Below are 12,972 nucleotides of genomic sequence, written 5' to 3'. Positions count from 1 at the left end.
AGCAACACCATGGGAGGAGCTCCTAGAACCCAGACATTATCCTTCCAGAGAGAGGTTCCTAGGGAGAAGAGCGTTGGAGTTCGCCCAGGGGTAACTTCAAACTACTCACAGAAGCGGAGGTGCATGATAAGCAGACAAATGGATTATATTTTAGATGTGAAGAGAAGTACACACCGGGGCACAAATGTAAGGACCAAACTCTTCAGGTTCTCACTGTCTCTGATGACGAGAAAGCTTAAGAGGGAGGTGGGAGTGAGGCACGACGGAGGATAAAAAGCTGTATTTAGACATGGTTGAGATCTCCTTGAACTAAGTGGTGTGGTTCCCTCTGAATCACACTATGAAGGTGAGGGGAGAAATAGCAGACAAGGAGGTAGTGGTGCTGATAGATAGTGGGGCTACTCATAATTTCATCTCCAACCAGGTCTTAGACCAATTGGGTCTGAAACTAGTGGACACAGGGTACTATGTGGTGATGATGGGGATGATGAAGATGGAGATAGGTAGAGGGATGTGTAGGGGAGTGACCTTGACCATACAGGGGATCCAGGTGAGGGAGGATTTTCTCTCATTGGAGTTGGGGAGCACTGATGTCATCCTGGGGATGTGATGACTACAGACCTTGAGGGATACCAAGGTGAATTGTGGGATGCTGACAATGGAGCTGATAGTGGAAGGGAGGAGGACAGTGATTAAAGGAGATGTAGGACTCTCCAAAGCCATGGTGTCTCTAAAAACCATGGTAAGAGCCATATAGGAGGTGGGAGAAGGATTTCTGGTGGAGCTATAGAGTTTGGAGGGGATTAGAGGGAAGGAAGGGGGGGACATCCCTCTTACAGTGCAGCCAGTTATACAGTAGTTTCATGAGGTTTTTCAGCCACATCAGAGATTACCACCATAGAGGGGACATGAGCATGCCATCATGATGTTGGAGGGGAAATCACCGATCAGTGTTAGGCCTTACCGCTACTCCTAAATCCAAAAGGATGAGATTGATAAGTTGATCCGGGAGATGTTGGAGGCAGGGATCATCAAGCCGAACGTGAGCCCTTTTTCTAGTGTCCGATCGAGGCAATATTCCCCAGTCACTTTTGGAGGGAGTTGTTCAGGTTGCAGGGGACTGTGCTGAAGAGGAATACCTCTTACCACCCTCAGACAGATTGGCTGACAGAGGTGGTCAATAGGAGCTTGGAGACATACCTATGATGCTTCGCTTCAGAGACACCTCGGCTGTGGGCTAAGTGGCTGATGTGGGCAGAGTACTAGTACAACACTTCGTACCATTTGGTGTCCCAAATAACTCCTTCGAAGTGTTGTATGGCAGGGATCCACCTCACTTGGTGCACTTTGGGCAAAGTAGCACACCATTCTTTTCAGTGGAGCAGTATTTGGAAGAGTGTGATAGGTTACTAGAGGAATTGAAAAGGCACCTAGTGAGGGCTCAGTATATCATGAAAAGTTAGGCTGATGAGCACATGAAGGACATTCACTTTGAGGTAGGGTATAGAGTATATTTGAAGCTTCATCCCTAACTTAACTTTTATTAAGACCCACCGGTTCTTGGCATAAATGTGTTCATTATAAGATTAAAGTTGGTAGACAATAGTTTCAATTATGGGTCAAGTTTGGCTAACAATTCATTTTGTCTAATAGATGTAATGTTTTACGTACTAGTTTGTGGCTTTTCAACTCAGTGATTACATGCTAACCAGTAATGCTTAACTGAAATGCTTTATTTATTGTCACTACTTCACTAAATTGTGTATGGTAACCATATGTCAAATTAAATTTGGTGAATCCAAATTTTTTTTCAGAGATATTACGAAGAAGATTCACTCTACTAGAACCTATATTTTTGTGAACGCTTAAACTAATAAAGAATATGTTTTTTTTTTTTTGAAGAAATAATACTTGTGATTTGGTTCGTTCTTGATGAAATATTAGTATGATAAATTTGAAGTGATTGAAAATGTAACCAGATGTTTGAGAGCAAAAAAAAAAAAACAATGGAAAAGAAACAAATGATGCTTCTTTTCCCTTTTCAATTCGACTTTCTTCTCCTTTGACAGTCGAAATATGTGTTAATGATGCTGGGCTTGTTGATGAATTGTCAGGTGCTAATTATTAGTTAAATAGACAGGGGAAGAGAAATAAATAATTATCTAGGCATGCAAAGGAGAGTGATTCAGAATTTCAGATAGTGATGAGTTATTTTAGCCAGGGTGAAAGATTGTTACTTCTATAAGTGATAGATGTACTTGATGCATGAGCCAAAAGGTCCTGCCCTTGTTGACCAACCTTAAAGCTATTTAACAGGAATGACCAAGACTAGAGGTGATGAGGACATCGTCAGAGATTTCGACACATGTACCATCAGCAGACGCCGGAGATCGACGGCCACGATCATGAGTTGTATTTTGAGTCATTTTATTTAGTAGTTTATTTTTTTTTTCAGTTTTTCCACTTTTGCCCTTATGGGTATTTGGTCGCTATTGTAGCCCAAGGGGCATTTTAGTCTTTTATTTTCTTTGTCATTTGGAGGCCTATATATGGCCCTTTTCTTATGTAATAGTTAGTTTTTGATGAAATGAAATTGACTACTTGTTCTCTTTGTGAGTTCCTCCCTCCAAGATCTCTTAGTGAGTTCGCCAGAGAAGACTAGATCTCTTTGTGAGTTCTAGTTTTCGTGCTAGCTAATCTTGTGAAAATTCAACGAGAAGACATTTGAGTTTAGTAAATTCGTAGTCGTCAAATCCCCAGAAAGTTCCATCTCTTTTTCCCCCTTGCCCTTGCCGCCGCCTGCTCCAAGCCGCCGGCCACCTTCCCCCCCGGCCCCCTTTATTGGCCTTCTCTCTCTTCCAAATGACATAATTACACCAATAAATCAGCCCAATTTCCTCCCATTGCCGCCCCCCATCAATCCCCCCTTTGGAATTATTTTGAATTCATCAAATTAATTCCCCTCCCCCTCTTCCAAAACTGAAATTATTTCAGATTTCAGTTTTTGTTTTCTTGGGAGCCTTTCTCTAAGCAAGCATCTCAAGGGCTCAAGAAGAGAGTTCTCCACATCCCTGGACGGTTGATCCCGACATCGACCACGGCTTCGTCTTTGATGATCAAGGAAGAACGTATAAGACGTTGGATGCTCACTAGTCATCCCATGGACTATCCGCCACCGGCTACCACTCCAACGGACTACACTTTGTGAGCCATTTGTCTCCTAGTGACATCGCTCGGTTGCTCTCAATCTACCTCCATTAAAAGTGCCACCAACAAGAGAGTGAGTGAGAGACCCAAGGTGAAAAGTTCTATTTGTTAATTGTGGATTATTGTTTCTCTCCATAACATTACTATCTAATTCTATGTTGTCAATTTTATATTGTCCCATTAATCTAGTTGTAACCACATGCCTTACTTAATTTCGACTTGATAATTCCGAGAACTTAATTTGGGTAAGCATTAATTCTATAACTAGCAAAGCTTTAACAATCTTATATTGATATCCCCAAGCAGTTCTTGTTTCTATGCATTACATTTCACATCAAGAGGATTTTTAAGCATGAATAGGAAATTATTATGTGTACCTGAACAAATTGCAATTCAGGTCCCAGTAGCATCGAATATGGCCTCCAGACCAATTATATTTCTTGCTATTACTTTTGTATTCTTAGCAGCATGGATTTTTTTGGTAGATTATTTGGTATGATGTATATTTGATTATGCATCGAGATGACAATTGGTTACATCTTCTAGCACGGAGCATTTACACAGTCAAATTCTACGTGATGCAGTATAGCCGAAATAAAAAAAATTATTGTTTTTGCACTTTAGGTGAAATTGGGACGTGTAACTGTTAGCCAAATTATGTGATTCTGTTGGACTGCCTATTTTAGTGATTATATGTAGGGTTACTTGGATATATAAAAAAAATTCATTCAATTGCTTAATGAAATTCATCTTTCCTTTCAAACTTGTGTGGGTTGATTGGATGCAAATTCTGAGTAAGATGCAAGTGTTGATGACAATTTTTGGAGGAATTTTTCCCCTTGTACTGGTGTAAGGCTTAGATCTTCTATTTATCTATGTAGTTTACGATTGGTTAATTTATTTGTGTGATTCTACTACAATTTGGGTTTACATTTTGTGATGTAAATCTTGATCTTCTTAGGATTTTTTTTTTTCATCTCAATTTTTATATAGAATTTACTTGGTCAATCTTTAAATTGTCATTAGATTGAATTTTTTATGTTTTTATTTAATCAAAAGTGATAAATTTTTTGACAAATTTAAAGTTGGACTAAGAATTGATTTTACTTGTTTGTTTTTGCGCATACATTTGGAGAATCCTATATCCTAAGACGTTCTGCAACAGTAGGAATATTGCAGCATAATATCAAAGTCCAAAAGTATTGCAATATACAAATAGAAATTGTGGAGATTTAGAAAGAAGTTATGTTTATATGTTCTATAAGTTGCATGACTTAATAAAATAGTAAAAGGATGAAAAATGATGTATCATTTCACAACATTTTGTTTTGGAAGCCAAGTATTCTCTTAGAAAGAAAATGTTTCATCGCTTAATGCTTTTTTATAATGCTTTCTTTGACATTACCTCTAATCTTTTTAGTTTTCATTATTTGCCAAAATGAAGTTAAAGTTTGAACATTGAAGGATACCTAGTAAATATTATCTGATTGAGTTGAATTAATTTCGTTACTGCTATAATTAAAATGCTACGCCCAAACTTTATTCCTGATTTTTTTCATATATACTTTCTCAAAATGATGTAAACTTTCTCGTGCCGTTTTTTTAATATTCATCGGAAAGTGCCACCAAATATTTTAGCCATTTAGAAGGATTGTTAATTACTCCCACCTAGGATAGTTGGTATAAAGCAAATCAGTCAGATAAATAATGTTTTATCTCAAATTAATTAAATATATTGAAACGATACTGCAGGTCACTATTTGCGAGCAGCTTTCTAACAATCATTGAAACTCTGTTGGACCAGCCAAGGCAGGATGAAATGCGCATAGTTGGATGCAAAACCCTTTTTTACTTTGTAAACAGTCAGGTATGTCTTATTTTCTCAAGTATCAATCTACTATATATCAAGCCACAGTGAGAGAGAAAATCTCTCATTTCAAGCTGTCCATATTGAAATAGAGCTTTCACAGTTTTTAAATTTTTTTCTTTAATTGGAGGTGAAAATTATATTTATTTGGAAAATTTACTAATTTATTTATGTAAAAGTTATTATGAAAAAAGGGCAAGTCACATCTATCAAATATATCATCAACATTATCAAAGCTACCTAATTTCTATATCAAGTAATCTTTCAATTATTGTATTATCTCCTTGTCTTCTTAACTAATATCATTAGTAATTAATTTGATAATAACTTTCTTTTTTTTTCATTAGTACAAGATTTTAACCAAATGATTTTTAATATTTGAATATTTAATTGATAAAGAAAGATAATGTCTATTATCTCTAAAGCTTAACTTTTTGTAGAACTCAGTTTTAAAGTAGGGCTCTCTAAAAATTTTGTGTATTTATTTTATTATTTTCGTGGCTGGATAAGGTATTTTTCTCTTAAAAGCTAAATTCATGAGGATAATTACATGATGGCATGCTCTAGGCCGGTCTCTTGCTTGCATATGCTATTTAAGATATCTTATAATCTATATATTGTGTTGTCTTTATCAAAGCATCTCTCCTTAATTAATATGAAGATGCCAATTGAATAAAATTTTATCTCCTAATTTTAGAAGGATTAAGTTATTCTTAAAACTAATTTTAAATATTCTTGACATTAAAATAAAATGTGACTTCAATTATTGATTTAATTTAAAATATTATACGTTCAAACTGATTATTGAATATTTAATAACGGCTTAATAAACCATTTATTATTTCTATTTAATACTAATTTTAATTTGACATATTGTCAAAATAATAACTTATTATAAACTTTATCCATTTAAAATAGTCCTATGCTATCAGTAAAGTAAATATATACTTTTAAAATTACAATGTAATACCTAATCTCTAGAATTATTATAATTATAGTAACTTTTATTCTCCCAAGTATTGTATGGGGTTATTTTCTTGTACTGTAATCTCTTTAGTGTCATAAGATAAATTTCTTACAAAAAAGAAGCAATATTATGTCTACTATCCATAAATAGTTTATTAAGATATTGTGTCTAAGATCAACTTTAATGTTGTGAATTTCAGATAGATGGTACTTACATGTTCAATTTGGAAGGCATGATTCCAAAATTTTGTCAGCTTGCTCAAGAGATTGACGAGGATCTTCGTGCTGCTGGGCTGCAGGCCCTTTCTGCAATGGTAATATTTTTTGGTTATGGTCTTTTTGGAGTAGTGTGGAGAATTCAAGTCACTATAATGAACCCAGATTAAAGATCTCGGATTGCATTGTGGTTAAACCTTTCCAAAGGATCATCAATATGAACACTAGCTTGATCGAAGTTAAAACCAGTTACATGGGTGTGTCAGAAACTTCCTTTTATTTACATTGACATTGTATATATATATATATAAAATCTTCATTTCATATATATACTTTGATTCAGTCTCTTAAAACATAAATCAAGGCGGTTGACCTAATTTTATATCATTGAAAATGGTTAGGATCTAAAAATTTGTTAGATTTCATAAATTTTTAGGATATATAGGACATTGTATGAATGAATGTTCCATATTCTAGGATAAAATATTTATTGGTTCTATTCATTATAAGAAGTTCAAATAAAATGTACTTCTTTTGTTGAGACCCATCCTTCTATGTATGGTCAATGGCTTACTTTTAAAAAAACCTTATAAATAAGTATTTTGCAATTCTTTCTTATACTATGTGCTTGGACACTCATGAAACCATCGAAATGAACAAACTGCATTGACGCTCCAAGGAGGAAGACGATGAACAATAGAACTAGTGATTTCATTGAATCTATTAAAGCATATTACATTGGTATAAATAAGTAAACCTATTGCTTAGTGTAATTACAGCATTGCCCTTGACGGTTATAAAAGTGGTCAGGTGGCAGATAGAAGTGGATAAGGGCTCAGTTGATTCAGTTGGAAGCCGGCGGGCTCTGCTCCACTTTGGCCTAATAATTTGGGTTCGGTAAGAGCTGCAGGAGCCTTGTCACCGTCCTGCAAGCTGATGGTCGGGAGGACCAGAAGCTTGTTGCGTAAAGTGAGAAGACAAGCGGAAGACAAAGACTTGGTAAGGATATCCGCCGGCTGATCGGCGGTAGAGATATGCCGAACTGTAATTTGGTGAGATTGAATACAGTCACGTATAAAGTGATGATCAACCTCTATATGTTTAGTCCGAGCGTGAAAAATTGGATTGCAGGCTATGGACATGGCAGAGACATTGTCGCAAAAGAGCTCAGTGGGGGAAAGTTTGATATGAAAATCTTCACAGAGCCGCCTGGTCCAGATGAGGTCTGCGGCGGAAGCCGCCATGGATCGGTATTCTGCTTCCGTTGATGACCGAGCAACGGTTGTTTGCTTTTTAACAGACCAAGAGAGAAGTGCAGTACATAAGAAGATGCAATACCCAGTAGTCGATTTGCGATCCAGTTGATCACCTGCCCAGTCAGAGTCGGAATAGGCAGAGAGACGTAAGTCTGTTTTGGGAAGAAAGAGTCCATGGTATAAGGTACCTTTTAAATAACGCAAGATGCGTTTAAGAAGTTGAAAGTGAATCAAGAGCGGGTTGTGCATATGTTGGCACAACTTGTTGACAACAAACGCTATATCCGGCCGGGTCGATGTTAGATACTGCAGGGAACCAGCGAGCTTACGAAATAGTTCCGGTTGAGCAAATGGTAACTGAAGATTTGGATCAACAGGATACTTTGAGGGGAGAGGCGTAAGCAGAGGTTTACAATTAGTCATCGAGGCCGTATGCAAAAGATCCTGAATGTAGGATTGCTGATGTAGATGATAACTGGTCGCAGAGCGCTGGAATTCAGTGCTGAGAAACTTGGAAAGATGACCAAGATTTCTAGTTTGAAAATTTTGTTGAAGATTGGAGATTAAGGTGGCAATCGAAGGCGCATCACTGCCGGTGATGAGGATATCATCAACATACACCAAAATGTATATGTGAATATGATCCTTATGGTAATGGAAGAAGGAAGGGTCGGCCGAGCTGATGAGAAAATTCTAGTTTTTGAGATATATAGACAAGGTGGCAAACCATAGCCGAGGGGCTTGTTTAAGTCCGTAAATGGCTTTATGAAGCAAACAGACGTAATGGGGGAAGGTTTTATCTTCGAAACCTTGTGGTTGTGACATGTAGACTGGTTGATCAAGTTTGCCATGAAGAAAGACATTCATCACATCCAGCTGATGAACTGCCCAGCGTGATGAAGAGTAACAATGAGAAACATCCGGATTGTGGTAAATTTAACAACCGGACTGAAGGTCTCAAGGTAGTCGACGCCATATTGCTGTTTGAAGCCCTGTGCGACTAAGTGCGCCTTGTACCGAGCAACGGATCCATATACTAAAAATTTTAACTTATAGATCCATTTACAGCCTATAACTTGATGATCGGTTGGAGGAGGCACTAGGGAGCATGTGCCCTGAGTCTGAAGAGCATGAAATTCAGCAGACATGGCGTGGCGCCAATTGGGGTCCTTGTTGGCAGTGGTAAAACAAGATGGGGATGAGTGTAAGGTATGAGAGAGGTCGAGTAGGATTCGTGGTTTGAGATGTCCGGTTTGAGATCGAGTAATCATGCGATGGTGAACTGGTGGAACAACTGGAATGGTAGATGAGGTAGAGGAGGTTGTTGGTGGAGTTGAGATAGTGGCTTGAGGTGTGGAGACAGTGGGAGGAGGGGAGGAAGTTGAGGAGCTAGATGGAGTTAGTGGTGAAATATTTGAATTTTGAATTGGAGGGAAAAAGGAAAGATCAGTAGGGGTGGGAGGCGGTGGTGTGGTGACAGGATTGAGAGAGAGGGAAAAATGGATTCATCGAATTGCACGTGGCGGGATGAGATTGTTCTGTGAGTGAGAGGATCAAAGCATTTGAATCCTTTTTGATTTAAAGTGTAACCAAGGAAAATACAGGAAATAGAGCGAGGGGCTAGCTTGTGAGGTGAGAGTGGTTTTGTCCAAGGAAAACACCTGCAGCCAAATGGATGAAGAATGGAGTAATCGGGTGGAGTTCGATAAAGAAGATGATATGGAGATTTTGAAGAGGTATTTGATGATGGTAATCTGTTAATTAGAAAAGCAGCGGTGAGAATGGCATTAGACCAGAAAGTGGAGGGTAATTGAGCATCAAGGAGGAGAGCGCGAGCGGTTTCTAGGAGATGACGATTCTTTCGTTCAGAGACTCCATTTTGCTGTGGAGTGTAGGGACAAGTGAGTTGATGCGTAATACTGCGGTGGGCTGTGAATTCCTGTAACGTTTTGTTTTGAAATTCGCCGCCGTCGCTACGCAGCGTGAGAATAGTTGAGTTTAATTGTTTTTCAATTGCTGTTATGAAACATATTAAACAGAGAGCAACATCTGATTTTTGTTTAAGTAAGAAGAGCCATATATATTTGGTGTGGTCATCTATTAAGAGAAGAAAATAGCGAAAGCCATCGTAAGAGAAAACAGGGGAAGGACCCAAACATCCATATGTATTAACTCTAAGGGAAATCGAGATACATGGTAAGAGGGAGAGAAAGGGAGCCTGTGACTCTTTGCGAGTGCACAAGAATTACATAAAGAACGTAAGGAGATAATGTGAAGCGAAGGAAAGCTTTAGCTAGTGCAGCCATAGTTTTGACATTCGGATGTCCGAGCCGGCGATGCTAAGAAAGAGCTGAACATGACGGAGCGACTGTAGTAGATGCAACAACAATGGATGGTTTGTAGGGGACGGGATATAGACCATTAAGGCAGCGCCCGCGGAGTAGAGACTGATTGGTCCTTGTATCCTTGACACGAAAAGCAGATTTGTCAAAAGGGATTGAGCAATTGTTATCATGTGTGAGTTTGGAGATTGAGATTAAGCGATGTGTTAAGCGTGGTACATGGAAGAGAGGAGTAAGAGTAAGCTTACGAGTAGGTGTGGGAAGGAGACCATTGCCGACATGCTGTATGGGTAGGGGATTACCATTTCCAACAAAGACTTGATCTCGGCTGTTGTAAGGAGTTGGCTGCTGAAGAGGAAGAGGATCCGGAGTGAGATGGGCAGACGCTCCGCTATCTAAGTACCACGGAGAAGAGTCAGATTCAGCGACCAGAGCAACGCTGGAGTTTAAAGGTGGAGTGTAACTAAAGTTGCCTCGATGCCAGCAGTTGGTAGCTGAGTGTCCACGTTTGCCACAGATTTGGCAATCACCATCAAAACGTGGAGTACGGGATGAAGTTCTAGGTACATTGGTAGAGGAGAAGCGACCGCGACCACGGTTGGATGAGGAGCGTCCGCGCGATCTCCCACGGTTGGAGAACAGAGCAACTTGTCCCTCGGAATGAGAGGTATTGGAAAATGAAAGTTCACGAAGGGCATCTGTGGTTTGATGAACCTCTTCACTACGAAGAAGAGAATACAAATCATCCAATGAGATGGGGTGCAGGGAGTTTCGAATGGTGGTTTTGAATGACTGATAGGAAGGCGGCAGGCCATTGAGGATATGATGGAGAATGTCTTCATTATCCACAGTTCCGCCAGCAGCTCGAATGTTATCCACTGTGCTTTTGATGGACGCTAGATAGTCTGTCATTGTCTTGCTTTGCATAGAGAGAGATTGCAGCTCATTCTTGAGTTGTATAACTCTAGAGCGATTAGTAGAGAAGAAACGTTGCTCTAACGTCTTCCAGATTGAGGCAAATGTCTCCAAGGTGAGAATGTAAGGAAGAATAGGTGGAGAAATTGTGGAGAAGAGAGCAACAGAGAGATTTTATTCTATTAAGGTCCAGGTAGAGTATTGGGGGTTGAGGGTGAGCTGGCCGGTGGCTGTGAGAAGATGTTTAGGTGGAGAGAGGATAGTACTGTCAAGGTAACCGGAAAAATGGTTTGCAGCGAACAATTTGTAGATCGCTGATCTCCATGTAAGATAGTTTTCTGGGAGGAGCTGAACGTTGATAACGTTCTTGATGTTGGCTAAGAGGAACTTAAGAGTAACAGGGATCACGACGTCGGTGGATGTCGCGGGAGGATCAACTGTGAGAGCGGCACCAGAAGGGGTGCTGGGGGCGGAGGCGGTTGAGTCACCCATGGAGAAGAGCAGCCGTTAGGCAAAAAGCTCTGATACCATGATGAAACCATCGAAATGAACAAACTGCATTGACGCTCCAAGGAGGAAGACGATGAACAATAAAACTAGTGATTTCATTGAATCTGTTAAAGCATATTACATTGGTATAAATAAGTAAACCTATTGCTTAGTGTAATTACAGCATTGCCCTTGACGGTTATAAAAGTGGTCAGGTGGCAGACGGAAGTGGATAAGGGCTCAGTTGATTCAGTTGGAAGCCGGCGGGCTCTGCTCCACTTTGGCCTAATAATTTGGGTTCGGTAAGAGCTGCAGGAGCCTTGTCAGACACCATCATAAAAAAAATTTATAATGCTTATGATCAATTGTAACACCTCACAATGTCCCTTACCAGTAATGTAAAATGTCACAGAATTAAACATAACATTCATTCTCAACATATGATACTTTTCATTATTTGAATAATTGTATAAAACATTCATTGACAATCACATTTACGAAATAAATGGAAGCATCTAATAATTTCAATTATCTCACACAATTACTTACAGAGCCACTATGAAAATAAGAATGTTTCACCACACTTAGACAACTTATATAACTCATAAGAAGATATCACAAATACTTCTAAATAGAAAACCTATGTTTCCAACACTTGCCTAATCAGTCTCAACTTTCTCTTTTCCTTTCTTTGTAACAATAACCAGTATAAAAAAACTGGTGAGCTATGAGGCTCATAAAGTTATGTGATAGGAACCCCTTGGATTTCCAAGTGTCTCTCACCAAAAACAAATAGATCCAAGATGAAAACTGCTGTCCACAGCAGTAAAACAGCCAAAAACAGTAGAAAAATAGGGAGAAATTCTTGGAAAAACAATAGAAACGATTTTATTCCACTAGTAGACAAACAAAACCAAAGCAAGATACAATGTTCTTCAATTCGAGAGGAAGAACAACTCTCCAACAATCTCCGGCAACGCCAAGAGCCCAAGCAAGAAACCCTAGAACACCAAACTCTTTTAAAAAACAAGATGATAACCTAATTCCCCTCATAACTCCCTCTTAAAACAATCTAATACAAAATAAAAGCAAAAGGACTTCTCTACCCTTCCTTCTCCCTCCAAAAACACTTAAACCATGTTTGAATTTCAAGTGGACCCCACCCCAGCCCCCTTTGAATCTTCCGCCTGATCCTTGGCCCGTCTCCGCCTCGCGTAAACTTGGACCGGCTGGGCCGGTCCAGGTTGAGCCGGTCCATGCTGGACCGGCATAACATTACCCCCCTCCCAAAGTACCACCTTGTCCTCAAGGTGGAAGGCAGGAAACTGCACTGCAATCCTCTCCAATGGCTCCCATGTGGCCTCATAATCTGGGAGGCCGCTCCACCTAATTTTCACTTCCTTTTCCCCCTTTTCATTGATGCGCACTCCTTCGACTGCTAGAGGCTCCAATGTCACTTCCATGTCCTCCCTCAATGTGCTGGGCAGCTCTGGGCTTACTGCATGCTCCCCCACCACTTTCCTCAACTGTGATACATGAAAAACGGGGTGTATTCTGGCTGTTGGAGGAAGCCTCAATCTATAAGCCACCTCTCCAATTCTCTTCTCCACTTTAAAAGGGCCAAAATATCTTGCTGCAAGCTTCTCATTTCTCCTTTGGGCCATAGTCCTCTGTCGGTATGGTCGGAGCTTCAAATAGACCTTGTCCCCAACTC

General features: G+C 39.5%; 1 protein-coding gene across 3 annotated transcripts in view; it reads left to right on the top strand.

Moving 5' to 3' along the window:
• LOC110106753 overlaps positions 1–12,972 on the top strand; it is a 51,910-nt gene that overhangs the window by 5,324 nt on the left and 33,614 nt on the right. For all 3 annotated transcript variants that reach the window (XM_020836736.2, XM_028699638.1, XM_020836737.2), the window contains exons 5-6: positions 4,960–5,074; positions 6,241–6,354. In XM_020836736.2, the coding sequence (XP_020692395.1) occupies positions 4,960–5,074; positions 6,241–6,354 (229 nt within the window). The remainder of the gene's footprint in view (positions 1–4,959; positions 5,075–6,240; positions 6,355–12,972) is intronic.

Source organism: Dendrobium catenatum, unplaced genomic scaffold (genome assembly GCF_001605985.2).
Source record: "Dendrobium catenatum unplaced genomic scaffold, ASM160598v2 fragScaff_scaffold_1348, whole genome shotgun sequence".
Classification (NCBI taxonomy): domain Eukaryota; kingdom Viridiplantae; phylum Streptophyta; class Magnoliopsida; order Asparagales; family Orchidaceae; genus Dendrobium; species Dendrobium catenatum.
This window is presented reverse-complemented; position numbering and strand designations above follow the sequence as displayed.